At 46.9% G+C, this 15,797-nt stretch overlaps 2 protein-coding genes across 2 annotated transcripts in view; one reads left to right on the top strand and one right to left on the bottom strand.

Moving 5' to 3' along the window:
• The window catches only part of adam10a (ADAM metallopeptidase domain 10a), a 61,302-nt gene extending 58,345 nt beyond the window's left edge, over window positions 1-2,957 (bottom strand). The window contains exon 1 of the mRNA XM_083691329.1: window positions 2,801-2,957. Within this exon, the coding sequence (XP_083547455.1) occupies window positions 2,801-2,867 (67 nt within the window). The 5' untranslated portion in view covers window positions 2,868-2,957. The remainder of the gene's footprint in view (window positions 1-2,800) is intronic.
• A 1,643-nt stretch (window positions 2,958-4,600) lies between these two features.
• mindy2 (MINDY lysine 48 deubiquitinase 2) overlaps window positions 4,601-15,797 on the top strand; it is a 22,690-nt gene continuing 11,493 nt past the window's right edge. Inside the window, exons 1-3 of the mRNA XM_083691330.1 lie at window positions 4,601-5,576; window positions 6,506-6,563; window positions 11,858-11,922. Of these exons, the coding sequence (XP_083547456.1) occupies window positions 4,662-5,576; window positions 6,506-6,563; window positions 11,858-11,922 (1,038 nt within the window). The 5' untranslated portion in view covers window positions 4,601-4,661. The remainder of the gene's footprint in view (window positions 5,577-6,505; window positions 6,564-11,857; window positions 11,923-15,797) is intronic.

Raw genomic sequence — 15,797 nt, 5'->3', positions numbered from 1 at the left:
ACACAAGCATCCTTATGAAGACTCCTTGACAAGCACCATCACTCAATTTAAAGAAAAACACATTTAAAAAAATATATAGAGATGGATTCTATAAAAAAATAAAAAAAATAAAAAACATCCCTCACATTGATTCTTTAGCAACATACCTGACATTCAAAACCAGATTTCGAAGATCAGTCCTGATGCTTTACTTTGCCTGTCCAGTAAGGTTAAATCATATTGCATACATAAATAGCGGACATGACGGCATTGCTAATAGAAGTAACAAACAAGAGCGAGTAAATCCCTGAGTGAAAATGTCGGCTACGAACCTAAACCTTTGATTTCCACACTAGGGCTGCGTTGGGTCTGGCACACATCCTCTTTTCCACAGCAAACGCCATGGTGACCCATAGCGGACTCTGGGTTGGGCGGTGTGCTTTCAGCTCACAAGCTTTCAGTTGGCACAGCAAACACACTCTTCAGAAGGCATTCAGGTGAACTTGTGCCTCAAACCATGCTCTGCTGCTCTAGTGTTCTGTTCTGCTATTCATCAGCTATAACAACCATATCTGCTATTCATCAGCTATAACAACCATATCTGCCCCTTCAAGAGAACATCTGGTCAATGTCAGATTAGGTAATTTATATATTAAAAAAAAAAAAATGGGCAAAGCGTACAACTGTATCTTATATAACATCCCAAATACTAAAACTGAATTTGGAAAAAAGTGCTTTTAGTTATGCTGCCCCATCATCATGGAAAATGTTACAAAAGTGTACTATACTAGGTTACTATATGTATGTGTTGTGTCTTTTGTGTCTGTATTACTTGTGTATGCTGCCTTCTTGGCCAGGGCTCACATGAAAAAAAGATTGGTTAAATAAAGGATTATAAAAATAAAACACAGGCCTTGTTGGAGCCCATCATATTCCCTCTATATTTGTGAACACTGCTCAGACATCGGCCTAGTTGAGTACTAAGTGATCAATATGGCATATACTTGATTCATCTTTTAAACTCCGTCAGATCAATCATCATCCTGGAAGGAGAACAATTATAGGCGATGTTATCCCACTTATGGATACATAAGTGGGATAACGAATGGAAAAAGAAAGGAAAGCGAAAGAATGGAAAGACCAAAGGTTATGGTCATAAAGAGCCTGATTTTACTGAGTCAACAAGAGAGACATTCTTGGAGATGATAAACATGCAAAGAAGTGGGTTTAAGTTCCAAGTGCAGTAAACAGATCTAAGAGACTGGGCTATGACTTTCTTAATGATGAAATGTACTCAAGCGGAAAAAAACCCAAACGCAAAATAATTAATTGCGATTACCAAGTTAGCATATGTATGGGGAACTTCACAACACGAGAATTTATGATGAGTAAGCTCCATCCTGGTCTGATCAATCAAAACCAGCTCAGCAACAGCACTTCATTTGCAACGCATGTCTGTGTTTCCATCGCACAACAAACAAACATGACACCAGTCAGGACAGACAGGGGATGTCAAGGCTCAAGGGGCATGGGGAACACAAGACCCCTCAGCTGCTTTAGGCGCATCAATTACTCACTTTGTGTTCACACACTAGTGGAAAAACACAGGCTGTCAGAATAGGTAAAAACGGACCCAGCATCTGTCTCTTAGCCGAGGGCATGCAGAGAGAAAATGAAAAATAGATTTGATATAAGACAGATGATGTGAAACGTTTTCATCAGTAGTAGGACCCAGGTAGAGTGGGATCTTTAGAGAGGAAAACAAATACTATAACTGAATTCGTACACAGTCATGGTCGGTTAAGACCAGGCTATTTCTAGTATCCTGCCCCATTGTCAAAGTTGTTCTATGGTCAAGACTCTAGAGAGATGACACTGTACCATTTCCAATCACATCAGACCTTGATGCCAAAATATGTTCACAACTAGTTGATCTAAGGTGCCAAATTGGGCTTTTAAACGTACATGTATATGGCCTATTCGTGTATAATGCTCATACAAAATCTGTCATTTCTATTCTTGAATCAGCATCTACAGTACTTGACAGAATTGAGGCACTGTTGCATTTGACACAAAAACATTTGGATTGTAATTAACAACACAAAGTGTTTTCCAATCATACTCATGACAGTGCATGTATTGTACAGCTTAACATAAATATATCCATTTGATGAACTTAGAGCATCAGGCATGTTCCTGATGCTGGCTGATCACGAAAGTACAGTACTGAGTGATTGCTTCTTCTGAGCTAATTTTGAAAAAATATATTTCTGAGTTTGAAAGTAACCCTCCGACTCGACATGACAAAATGTTCCAAATAAGGCAACATTATTATTAGCTTCTTGATACACATCAAATACTTTCTATTCGGTTTCTCATACAGTTCTCACAAAAACCAGGGTAATCAATCTTTGAAGTTATACTCTTGCTGAATTAACATGCAAGACCAGTTTCCAGAGAGTGCGTCTGGGCTATGAAGGAAGTGACAGCTGTCAATCAAAAAATTGTGTTCTGGTCAATTTCACTGGGTTCTTCTTTCGTTCTGTCTAGCAACGTTAGCTCGCTAGATACACTGATCAAAAGCAGCTATTCTGCTCATTCGGTAACTGGGACATAGTCCTACATGTCTCAATTCACTTCCGAGGACCTTAGCCAAAGCTGGATCCCAATACCTATCTCCTGGCTTAGTACCGAGTCTAGTAGTCACCCCTCCCAGCCAGCTAACCGCGTAGCAAGCTAACCCGTACTGTTTCCTCAATCCGATTAGCGAACCAAAAACACTTTCCTTTACTGAAGGTGAGTGAGAATGGCGAAAACTTACCTTTGATATTCCTTAAACAGCAAAACAACAGCAAGAGTTTTAGCAAGAGCATATCGATCAAATTCATGGTTAGTACATTGACACCGCAAATGCTTGACTGTTTCTATTTGCACTTCTTAAAGGCGCAGCGGCGCTGTGTTTATGGCAGTTCCTTCACTACGGCCTTTCACCGCTGTCTCCAACGGCCTGACGTCAGGCGCAGGCAGAGTCCCCGTCCCTCCTCTCTCCTCTCTCCTCCCTCCTCTTCCTCCTGCCTCACTACTACCACCACAACACAACCTGACCGGGGCCCAGGGGCCAACACTTATCAGCTGACAATAACGTCCGTCTTATTTGTTGACATACATACAAAATATGCAAGAGCGATCCATTCAACTTTAAAGGGACACTTCACCCATTTGTTACATCACGTTCCTTGTCTCCAGCCAGCACCATACCAGTGTCCCATATGAGAAAACAGCGATTTTCTAGGTTCTGTTGTCAAAAAGATATGATAAAAGGTTATGCATTATTTTCTGAAACTACGATGAGTTTCCAGCCAGTGGGGGTGTGTTTGTGGCTGCAGTTTTGAAAATCAATCATTATGGTACTGGAGATAATTAATGTGATGTTCACAATGGTTGAAAGTCCCTTTAAGTGCCCATTATCATGCTGAGTCACTGATGGACGTACAAGATGGTAGGCTATACATTATACGTAACAAAATATGACAAAAACAAAACTATTATCATATATTATCATAACACTGGTCTTGACATTCAGACATCCATTTTCCTCTGAGATAGAGGATATCCTTTGTATGTTCATATTATTCCAGTTGAAGTGCCTCAACCAGCACAACAGTCATGATTGGAGTTGGAAAAAAATGGTCAATACAACTCAAGGAAACAACAAGTTGACGCTCTGTTAAATATTTGCACAGCATGTTTTGCTCAGAGAGAATTGTGTTAATTGGACGGTGAGTTGAGTGCTGAGAGTGCACAACATGTTTCTTCGCAACCATTATCATTATCAAAATCATTATCAATTGCAAAAAAATATAGTCCTCTTTGCAGAGTAGTAATTATAATTTGTGGTAACGAGAAATATATAAATTCTCAGGTAACGAGGGTGCATGTTGCATACAAGTGTGGACTTGGCCTTTTCTGTCAAGCTTCAGATGTATTTACCTGTGTAGCTTCTGCCGCTGTGTGGCCGAAATGGGTTACTGCACTGTTCAACATTCAAAACAACTTCACACGCACACACCCATACATACACACGCACACACTATATACACACACACACACACACACACACACACACACACTCTCTCTCTCTCTCTCTCTCTCACACACTATCGCTCTCTCTCTCTCTCTCTCTCTCTCTCTCTCACACACACACACACACACACACTATCTCTCACTATCTCTCTCTCTCTCTCTCTCTCTCTCTCTCTCTCTCTCTCTCTCTCACACACACACACACACACACACACACACACACAGAAAGAGAGAATAGCAGTCGTTTCTATCAACTGTTATTATTTGACCCAAGATAAATAATAATGTTATTACGTTATTAACTATCTATTGCACATCACTACTCAATTTTGGGCATAGTAATGTTTAAATACGCTGTATATAAATGTTCCAAAAACAATAAATCATGCACATTTCAGAGCAAGAGAAAGTGTACATCGCAGTGTAAGTTTATATCTGTAGATTATTTTCGTGTGTTTCCATCGTTCTCTACTGCCCCTCTTTGGCCTGAAGAGGCGTCTCCTCCGCGGTGACGTCACTGGCAGAGATGTCATGGCGTCTGTGGGACTGAAGCTAGAGCTGCTATTGAGATAAAACCTGTCGACAGTGTGTAAATCGAAATGGAGAAAAATGCAAACCTGCATCGAGATGTTGGAGGAAGTTCCCTGTGTGCTACTATTGCAGGAGAAACGGGCGATATCAAAGCAGTTGGCGGAATGAAAGGAGCTACCGATACGTGCAAGAATAGTGAGCATTCTCTCAGTACTTGTTTGGTTAGTTGTAACAGCGCTGGTAGTGCTCCTAGCTCTGCTAATGCTGCTATCTCCACTGTTGATAAATTAGACATGCCAGACATGATCGAATCGCTCCCGGGACAAGAGAACATTCAATCGAGTGGTTGGTCGGAGACATTGTCCTCTGACTGCGGAGATCAGTTGAGTAACGGGATGGGACATGGCTCACAGCTGGCCACAGGAAATAGCGAGGCTGCCACCTCAAAGTTAGTCAACAACACCACGGAAGGCGAGCCCTCCTGTTTGACAGGGACATCGGCTGCAAGGAACACAGGTGCTCAGGCTGAGATCTCGAGTTGTGCGACGTTTGAACAAATGAAGCTGACAAAACCGACACACCTTTGTCCGGATAAAACAACAAATACGGGAAACGTCAAATCGGGAGTTTCGAGTGATCATACCATATCCGAGGGGTTGCCAAGTGGGAGTGACCCGAGCATCGCGGGAGAATCACGGAGCATTGATTCACTGGAGTCCTTTTCGAACCTCAACTCCTGCCCCAGTTCTGACCTCAACAGTGAAGGACTAGAGGACAGGGGGCTGGCTATAGCACTACAGAGCGAGTATGGAGCTGATGGAACCAAGATTCCGTGTCCCAAGGAACGGGGCGGCGCAGGCCAGTCCATTTACCACATCAAGTGGATCAAGTGGAAGGAGGAGAACACACCGATCATCACCCAGAACGAGAACGGCCCGTGTCCACTGCTGGCCATTATGAATGTCCTCTTGCTGGCATGGAAGGTAAACGACCGACGTCATGACCTGGACTAACCCAGGTTCACATTGGATGGATGGGCATAGTTAGGACAACTATGTTCAAAGACTGCCACATCCAAATGCTCAGTTTAGATATATATAAAACACACCCCTATTGTTAAACTGGTCTTCATATAAACTGTCTGTAACGGAACACTGAATTATCCGTAGGCGTGATGTCACCTGCCAAAATGTAGAATCATCTCCATTTGGAGAGAGGATAAAGGTGTACACTGCCCTTTTCTGATGAGGTTAAAAAAAGAGAGAAAAAAGAGGGGGGGGTGCTTATGCTTAAATCTTGATGTTAATACACAAGTCAAGTACTGGTATATTGTAAGCATTTGGCCAAGCTATGCTATTTTTCTCCTGCTGAGGCCTTGGTAGCTCAGTCCCTCTATTATAAGTAGCCTCTGTACAAGACTTCAATTGAATCTTGGGTTTGAGGCTCTGGTTTCATTTGCATCATAAAGATAACATTTAATTACTGTCAGTGACGGTTGGCTGGCAGGCAGCGGAGACTTGGTTGTTCAGTATGCGGCTTCGCAACTTAAACTGCAGCTCCATGTCTCTGCCTGATGCCTTTTAAGACCTAGGCACCTCCTGTGAAAATGATTACCATGTTGAGGACAGGTTCTAAAACACAGAGTGACTGTAAACAGAGCCCTCTCTGTGTGTGTGTGTGTGTGTGTGTGTGTGTGTGTGTGTGTGTGTGTGTGTGTGTGTGTGTGTGCTGACATTGCACTTCTGCTGACGTTAAACACACTGCCCTTCACTTCCCAGGTGTGGCTGTATTTACCGGTGACATGACCCACAATCATGGGGGAGGGAGATGCCTGCCACGTTACATTTTTTTGGGGGTGTCTTATGTCACATTGCTTTTGTTTGTTGAATAATGTATCCTCTTTCCCTTGCAGGTTAAGATGCCACCAATGATGGAGATCATAACTGCTGAACAATTAATGGAATATCTTGGTGAGTAGAAGTGGGAATATTTCCTAGAAAGCTTTTTCCGTTGGTTGCACAGTGAGGTATGGGTTTATTGTCTGTTATTACTCTCAGTTTGTGGTAGTGACGTCATGTACTTGAAACCAGACTGGTACAACAAGGCACCTTGCTGTACTGTGTATCCCATTCCTCAAAGGGGAGAATACTGTATGTTCTGGTTTGCCTTGGCCTGGAGGACCATGTCACAAATTGCTAGTTTGGGTCCACGGCTGTAAATGTAGTGCAACGGCTTAGCTGGGCATTGAGTTGTATGGTGGTAGAAGCTAGCTGGGCATTGAGTTGTATGGTAGTAGAAGCTAGCTGGGGAGAGTAATCGGACCTTAATGACGAAGTGAAGGACTATAATTATGACCACACCGCCTGGGAAGCCATTACTGTATGAATAATCACAGGATCTGGCCTCTGAGTCTTCTTTTACTCAGCTTCTCCTGGGATTTGCGGATTTGTTTCCTCTCTTCTAGAATTCTAACATGCGTTTTATAAATTCTATGCTAATCAAGAGATAGATGGCAACGTTTCTGTGAAATCACCGTTAGCTTCATTTAGATCCCTCTGCCTCACAGGCATTATAAATCTCAATTTGAATACTATTTGAATTCGTAGATGAATAGGATTTGCATTTGAAAATTTGATCTGGATTTGAAATGTGGCAGTAACTTGTGTACCTGTGTGGTACACAACTCTTTCCTTATTCTACTTAACAAATGCTGCTCTGTTACTGTACATGACCTAGAACTGTACACGACCTAGAACTGTAGAACTGTACAACGCTCTATTATTGTACAATACCTTGAACTGTACAATACCTAGAACTGTATAATACCTTGAACTGTACAATACCTAGAACTGTACAATACCTAAAACTGTACAATACCTAGAACTGTATAATGCTCTATTATTGTACGATACCTAGAACTGTACGATACCTAGAACTGTACAATACCTAGAACTGTACAATACCAAAGATACTATAACAACAATGTAGTTACTGTAGTTAGTATAAGAGCAGCTTAATATAAAGTGGTACCCATTCGTCTTCACTAGTGGTGGGGGAAAATATTGATACAGTTGCTATATTATTTTTCTGCGATTCTGTATCTATACTCTGACTCTGAGTATTGATCTTTTTTTATTATCATAATTTTTGTTTTGCCCACCTCCACCCCGTTCAGAGGACAACTTTATTATTTATTTTAGGTTTTGTTTAAAAAAAAAAAAAAAGACATTGTTTTACACATGATTCCACTGTTTCATCATCAAATGAAAACAACTTTTATTTTTGGCAATATTGAATCACAATATTGCATAGTATCGAATTGGACTACTTAGAGAATCGCAATATGTATTGAATCGCAGCCTATGTATCATGATAATATCGTATCGCGAGATCCCATGCAATTCTCAGCCCTAGTCTTGACCTGTGCCCTCAAAGGAGAACGTAAACAGCCCTGACAGCTGCGTCCAGTTCAGACAGGAGGAGAGGCCAGAACTGGGGAATCCCCCGCGGGCCAAACCCCTGCTAACGTCAGGGAAACGGGAGCCTCCTGTCCTCCCTCCATAGCTGGGATGTTTAGGTGATGTAAACCAGGGGTGTCCTGTTACTGGAGGGACTGAGAGACCCTGGGCCCACTCACCATGTTGCCATGCTCTCAATCTCTTCTCGGTGTTGTTGTTTAGTTTGGGTCACATGTCTATGACTGAAGGCTGTGACTATCGTACCATTCTAAGTGGGATACAGCTCATGAAAATTGTTAGACATCAATAACCACAAACTGTCAGGGATATGATGCCACTAGTGACTGAGGGTCCATATTTCAGGACTACTGCCATGAGGGTTGTGTAGACTTTGATTTGATCATTTGGGGATTCAGTATAGAGCGCAGTTTGTACCAGAACACTCCTGACAGCTGCAGTACAGTGTCCCACATTACGCTTGTGAATATGATTATGACTTATGCTACTGGTATCGGTTTTGTGGGTACTCTGTCAAGAATCGGAACGTTGTTACTTCTGAATGGTAGTCTGTGGCTAGTGCATCGTTGATGGATAACTACCAAAGGTCTTATCCACTGTTAGGAATCAGTGTTTATTTATTTCCCAGCTTTGCTGTCGGAAGAGTATCTTTCATTAGCTCATATGTTGACTGATTATTAGGAGCAAAATGAGACACTGTTGGATGCATAGTACAATTATATTATTACTGTTTGATTCCAATGGGTAGGAAAATGTAATTTTGAATTAGTCATTGTGTCTGTCATGAACTCTGTTAATGGAATATCCTAATATTTCCTCCCATCACAATCTCCCTCTGTGTGTCCATATCACTTGGTTCCCATGGCTGCTCAATTCTAATTGAATTGCATGCCTTAGAGTTTAAGGTTCATTTTACTGGAAGAAAAAAGAGCGATACTACTGTGTCTGTGTCTGGTGTGTGCGTGCGTGCGTGTGTGTGTGTGTGTTTCATTGTTAGACAATGATCTAATTTTACCTTCTCCTAAAACTTTTTTTTTTTATGAGAGAAAACGGCAAAGCTTTCTGGATATTGAGAGCATTCTTGCTGCAACACTGACATGAAGTCCTGAGGGAGAGGAGGTTCCTCACATCAACTTGTCTTCTTCTCTTGAGGATGAGTGTTGACTGATTTTATTAGCCTTGCCTTGATGCTAAGATGAAAAGGGAGAGAAGATAGCATGGTATGTGAGTCTGTACTGTAGTCACTGTCCTATACCCAATACACCAAAAAAGCCACCAGGATGTGTCTTAGGCCCGGGGACTATAAGTGCTACTCCTCTGCCCCCTGGTCCTAGAGGCCCTCACCTGGTCCAAGAGATCCCCAGGCCAAATGTTGGATCCCAAGCTCTCAGCCCTGACACCGAGAGAACTTAAACGCTCCTGCAAATCACACATGACAAGCAGAAATGGAGCGTAGAGCATTTTCATTTCACGCAGCTCTGTTTTTCCAACTGTGTCATCTGTGCTAGATTTCCTCTGAGGATTGCTCATGGTTACAGTCATCAGTCTTCGTACATTGCTGACCTTAGTGTACATACTATTTGTCAGCTGTGTGTGTAGTGTGTGTAGTGTGTGTAAACCCAGACATGCCTCTGTGACCTGCCTTTCCTCGCGTTACACAACAGTGTCCATAAATTGCTGTGAGTTGGTGGAGGCCTCAGGAGTTTGTGGAGTCTTACCCGAGCCAGCGGCGTAAAGCGCTTTATGAAAGGTTCCGTTCCTGGTTAAGTCATTCTTCTGTGATGTCCAAGAGCGGGCAGATAAACCCTCAGCCACCAGCCACTGCACCTCATAACACACCGTCAACGTTTTCCTTCCCAGCTAAAAGCAACGGTTGGAGAGGAGAGAGTTCACAAAGAGAACTCTTTAACAAAGGCTGAAACAGACAGTCAATGAATAACTATTGTCGTTCCCCCATAACGACAGAAGCAGAGTTGAGATAATGTTGTGTTGAAGAGGCTGGCTGGTTGGGATTCAGCAGCATGTCTACGGAACGTGCCAGGGAGGCAGAGGCCCACTCAGGGTGGGCCGGGCCGGTCTGGGCCAGACCAGGCCAGAATCAGCTAGAACTTGACAGGAGGTGGTGGAGGTGGTTTCCCTGGCCGTAGAAATGTGTGTGTCAGTTGACTGGCCTGTCCTGGGTGCATTCTTGGCCTGCGCTGAGGAAGCCTGCAGATAGAAGAGAGGATACGGATAGATCGGATCAGAGTAGCTGACTGCTGCTCACAGAACACACTGATTCCGAGAGAGGACACGGGCTCACACACTCGCCATTCCGAAGAAGGAATGCGATCGTGATGAATATTTTGAGTTATTTATTTCTTTATTTCTCAGCCAATATCTTTTATAGACTAACACCTGCTACGATGTCAGCATTGGGGAAAGGGCAGGCGTGACAATGATGAAACTGAGACACACTCGTATTTAAAAACAGCGAGCCTGCTCTGCTCTCGTCTGTCTGCTGTGTGCTGTGTGCTCCAGGAGGTTGGAGTTGAGTGGAATGTTAATGGGGGAGTGGCAGGTGCAGTGTGATTAGCGCTGCGTGGCCCTGGCCTCTCTCTGGGGGGGAGGGAGGGAGGGAGGGAGGGAGGGAGGGAAGGAGGGGGGGGGGGGGTCACACTGAGCTGAGGCAGAGCCAGTCCCTTACTTATTCTCCTTCTGCTCCTGCCTCTTCCTAGACACTAGCCTGAGCTCTCTCTGCCCCAGCCTCAGCCTCAACCTCTGTCTCAGCCTCAGCCTCTGTTCCAGACTCAGCCTCTGTCCCAGCTTCAGCCTCTGTCTCAGCCTCATCCTCTGCTCCAGCCTCACCCTCTGTCCCAGCCTCATCCTCTGTCCCAGCCTCATCCTCTGCTCCAGCCTCACCCTCTGTCACAGCCTCATCCTCTGTCCCAGCCTCATCCTCTGCTCCAGCCTCACCCTCTGTCACAGCCTCATCCTCTGTCCCAGCCTCAGCCTCATCCTCTGCCCCAGCCTCAGCCTCATCCTCTGCCCCAGCCTCATCCTCAGCCTCTGCCCCAGCCTCAGCCTCTGCCCCAGCCTCATCCTCTGTCCCAGCCTCAGCCTCTGTTCCAGCCTCATCCTCTGTTCCAGCCTCATCCTCTGTCCCAGCCTCATCCTCTGTTCCAGCCTCATCCTCTGTCCCAGCCTCATCCTCTGTCCCAGCCTCAGCCTTTGCCCCAGCCTCAGCCTTTGCCCCAGCCTCAGCCTCTGCCCCAGCCTCATCCTCTGCCCCAGCCTCATCCTCGTCCTTCCTAGCCCTGACTGAGCCTGAGCTTTTAACACCTCTCAAGCAGCTCCCAATCGGCGGGGGCTTGCTTGACTGAGCCCACATGCCCGGCCCGGCCCACCCCAGCCCAGCCCGTCCTGGAAAAAACAGCTGGCCAGCGCTTAACACTCTCCAGCGCTTAACACTCCCCACTCGCGGGAGGATTACACATGTCTTATTGCATTCGTGAAGGGAAAAACCGGGTCGATATCGCCTCTGTCCATCTGATTGACGTATGCAGGCGGATTGTGAATGTGGTCGTGTCACTGTGAGAGGCTAGGCCACTGCTTGTCTCAGCCAGCTCTCTCCCAGCACTGTGCTTTCCTTAATTAGCTCTGTCTGGCCATGTCCTCTGATGTTCCTTCCCCTCTCTCTCTCTCTCTCTCTCTTGTTCTCTCTCTCTCTCTCTCTCTCTCTTTCTCTCTCTCTTTTGTTCTCTCTCTCTCTCTCTTTCTCTTTCTCTCTCTCTCTCTCTCCCCTGCAGGAGACTACATCCTAGACGCCAAGCCTAAAGAGATCTCCGAAGCGCAGCGACTCAACTACGAGCAGGTAAGGGGCGCTGATGTCGAAACGCCGTCCGCCGGGGCAGTGAAGTTCCTGTTCGCGAGCGTGTCTGTGTGTTGTCTGGGTGTCGTGTCATGCTTGCGGCTCATGTTGGAGCATCACACACAGGCCCGGAGGGGCAGTTGGCTCCGGGCTGTTGTGCACTCTCTCTCTCTCTGATCTCCCACCTCTCTCTCGCTCTCTCTCCTTCCCCCTCCCCCCTCTCTCTCTCTCTCTCTCTCTCCCCTCTCCCCTCTCTCTCCCTCCCTCCTCTCTCTCTCTCTCTCCCCCCCTCTCTCTCTCTTTCTCTCTCTCTCCCTCCCCCCCTCTCTCTCTCTCTCTCTCTCCCTCCTCTCCCCCCCCCCTCCCCTCTCTCTCTCTCCTTCCCCCCTCTCTCTCTCTGTCTGATCTCTGATGAGAGCAGGATCACACGGATAAACTCACTGGCTCATTCTCACCAACACGCCCAAAATATCCCCCCCCGCCTGTCGCCGGGTGACTGCCGTTCTCTCGTCCTCTCCCGTCCGAGACGGCTCCAGAGCGACTCCGCGGTCAGATGGAGCCCCTCCACGCAGCCTGCTGCACCGTAGCCCCGTTCTGCCATCTGCTCCAGCGGGTCGGCGTCCACACAGCATTTGCATTCGGCGACAAAACCTGAAAGACCAGCGTATGTTTATGTAACGTGGAAGGAGACTGACCAAAGCTATTATAGTCCCGGGCCTCGTTTGGCCTGGATATAGGTTAGCCACGTAGGTTATGTAAGATGCGTTTACAAGGCCCAGGGCACAGCAGGGGGGGGTGAGGGGGGGTCATGGGTGTCCATGGGTGTCCGATCATGTCTTCTCACATGGATGTGGCTGCTCAGGGATGCATGGCTGAGTTCAGCTCCGGGCCAGAGCTGTGTGTGTGTGTGTGTGTGTGTGTGTGTGTGTGTGTGTGTGTGTGTGTGTGTGTGTGTGTGTGTGTGTGTGTGTGTGTGTGTGTGTGTGTGTGTGTGTGTGTGTGTGTGTGTGTGTGTGTGTGTGTGTGTGTGTGTGTGTGTGTGTGTGTGTGTGTGTGTGTGTGTGTGTGTGTGGGGCTGACAAAGAGGAGGCAGTCAGGGATGGGGTTCAGCGCTCAATGTTCTCGTTCCTGCTGTACTCCCATCCCTGCTGTCTTGCCTGGAATTTGGAACGAGTGCTTCCTCTCCTCCTCCTCCTCCTCCTGCTGCCTCTCCTCTCCTCCTCCTGCTGCGTCTCCTCCTCTTCCTCCTTCTACTGTTCTCTCCTCTCCTCCTCCTCTTGCTGCTGCCTCTCCTCCCCTCCTCCTGCTGTTCTCTCCTCTCCTCCTCCTCCTGCTGCCTCTCCTCCTCCTCCTCCTCCTCCTCCTCCTGCTGCCTCTCCTCCCCAACTCCTGCTGTTCTTTCCTCCTCCCCAGACTGGCGTGGCAGAGAACCAGCACATCTGTGAATGTTTTCGACACCAACCTCTTTGTAGGACAGAGAAGTAATGCGCGCGTGCACGTGTCCAGGGAGGACGGTGGAGGTAGTAATCGGAGGACGGGCTCATCGCAATGCACGGAACGGAACGAGGAACGGTGTCATGGAGTGATGAACGGTTCCTCATTCCTTTCCACGCGTTACGATGAGCTCGTCCTCCGATTTCAGCCTCCCCCTGGCGTACGTACAGGCCAGAGGCTGGATCTCTGTCAAGAGGAGAATGTTATTACAGCAGTCGTGGTTCTTCATGGCCCTTCTGCATGGCGTGGTAAAGCGCAGTAAAAACTACGAGAGCTCAAATGCAGCCCTACATGAAATGTACTGCTTGCTTGTTCTGTGACAGCAGAGCAGTGAAGGCTAGCATTTGTGTAGCATTGTAATTATGGTGGTCTAATCTTGGACTCTGGTCCAGAAACACCAGGCTCTGCGGCGCACGTGTGTGTGTGTGTGTGTGTCTCTCTGTGTGTCTCTCTGTGTGTGTGTCTCTCTGTGTGTGTGTCTCTCTGTGTGTGTGTCTCTGTGTGTGTGTCTCTGTGTGTGTGTCTCTGTGTGTGTGTCTCTGTGTGTGTGTCTCTGTGTGTGTGTGTCTGTGTGTGTGTGTGTGTGTGTGTGTGTGTGTGTCTCTCTCTCTCTCTCTCTCTCTCTCTCTCTCTCTCTCTGTGTGTGTGTGTCTGTGTATGTGTGTGTGTCTCTCTTTCTGTGTGTGAGTGTTTCTCTGTGTGTGTGTGTGTGTGTGTTCTGTGTGTGTGTGTGTGTGTGTTTCTGTGTTTCTCTCTGTGTGTGTGAGAGAAACAAAGTTGGGTTCCTGTTAGATTTGGCTGTGTTAAACCCACGGCAGCAGAGCTGAGGTCCAGGCCCGGATGGGGAGAGGAGCCTCGGCATGCTAATGTGCGAGTCCAACAAAAAATAGATTTGATTTTGTTGTAGGAACCAAAAAAAAAGTCTATATTTCCATCTTGTTCTCGATTGATATCGTCTTCCTCTTATTTGAACAGTCGAGCTCTTTTTCTTTTATTTTATTTTATTTTATTTTTTTATAATTTTTGAAGAGTTGAATGAGTACAGAAGAGAGAGCCTGCTTCTATTTATAAACTCGAGCTGACATCATCTGTCAGAGGAGGATCTGAGGATTAAAATAGCCAGGCTGTTGTTAACTACACGCTCTCTCAGAGACACCGGAGAACCGAGAGAAGGTGTTTTTGTTCCTGAGCCGGTCTTGGTTCCGTTCCCTTAGCTGCTCATTACCGGCGCCGGGCAGCTTGCTCTCTGTTGGACCTCCTGTGTGTGAAGGTTGTACTAGAGATACAGACGTAGGTCCAGTAATGGGTACTTGTTAGATGGTTACCACTGTGTGTGTCCACAGTGATGGGATTTCTTAGCACACAGATACTGTGAAGACTGAAATGCAGTGCTAAAATCTAATGTAGGCCAACCAATAAGGTTTTGTGCTGGATTTCTATCATTCTCAGGGGCTGTCCATCCAGTGTGTCAGTGACATAAAAACGGAAGCAAAGCCGTGTGTGTGTGTGCGCGTGTGCGGGCACGTGCAAAACCTGCTGATTTGAGCTGGCGGGTGACCGCTGCCCTCATCGTGGCTTGGCCGTGTGTGTGTGTGTATGTGTGTGTAGTGTGTGTGTGTGTAGTGTGCGTAGTGTGCGTAGTGTGTGTGGCCGCGGGGTTGTGAGAATGAAATATTGATCTGGCATCCAGCCTGTCTGGGCATGTGACAGGAAGACAGATCTGTGTATCCAATCAGAGGCTCTCTCTCTCTCCCCCCCCCCTCTCTCTCTCTCTCTCTCTCTCATAAAAGCTGGAGTGGAACCATTGGGATAACACTGGCCTTTATTGTCCACTCCAGTGAATTCATCATCACATGAAAATACCACACTCTCTCTCTGTAAGGCCCGAGCCCTGGAGCTGATGAGTGTTGGTGGTCCATTGGCTTTCATGCACTACACAGAATGAAAATGGGAGACCTTTGCAGTGACCACGTGGTCTCCATAAGGCTGGAGCAGTGCGAGAGCAGGGCCACACACAGGAGGCAGAGCAGACCAGACCAGACCAGAGTCACACACAGGAGGCAGAGCAGGGCAGGGCCACACACAGGAGGCAGAGCAGGGCAGGTCACACACAGGAGGCAGAGCAGGGCAGGTCACACACAGGAGGCAAAGCAGGGCAGGTCACACACAGGAGGCAGAGCAGGGCCACGTCACACACAGGAGGCAGAGCAGGGCCACACACAGGAGGCAGAGCAGGGGAGGGCCACACACAGGAGGCAGGGCAGGGCCACACACAGGAGGCAGGGCCACACACAGGAGGCAGGGCAGGGCCACACACAGGAGGCAGGGCCACACACAGGAGGCAGGGCAGGGCCACACACAGGAGGCCGTGGGTGTGGAGGCAG

Source organism: Argentina silus (assembly GCF_951799395.1).
Source record: "Argentina silus genome assembly, chromosome: 19".
Lineage (NCBI taxonomy): Eukaryota > Metazoa > Chordata > Actinopteri > Argentiniformes > Argentinidae > Argentina > Argentina silus.
Note: the sequence above shows the minus strand (reverse complement) of the source record. Positions and strands in the feature narration are given on the sequence as shown.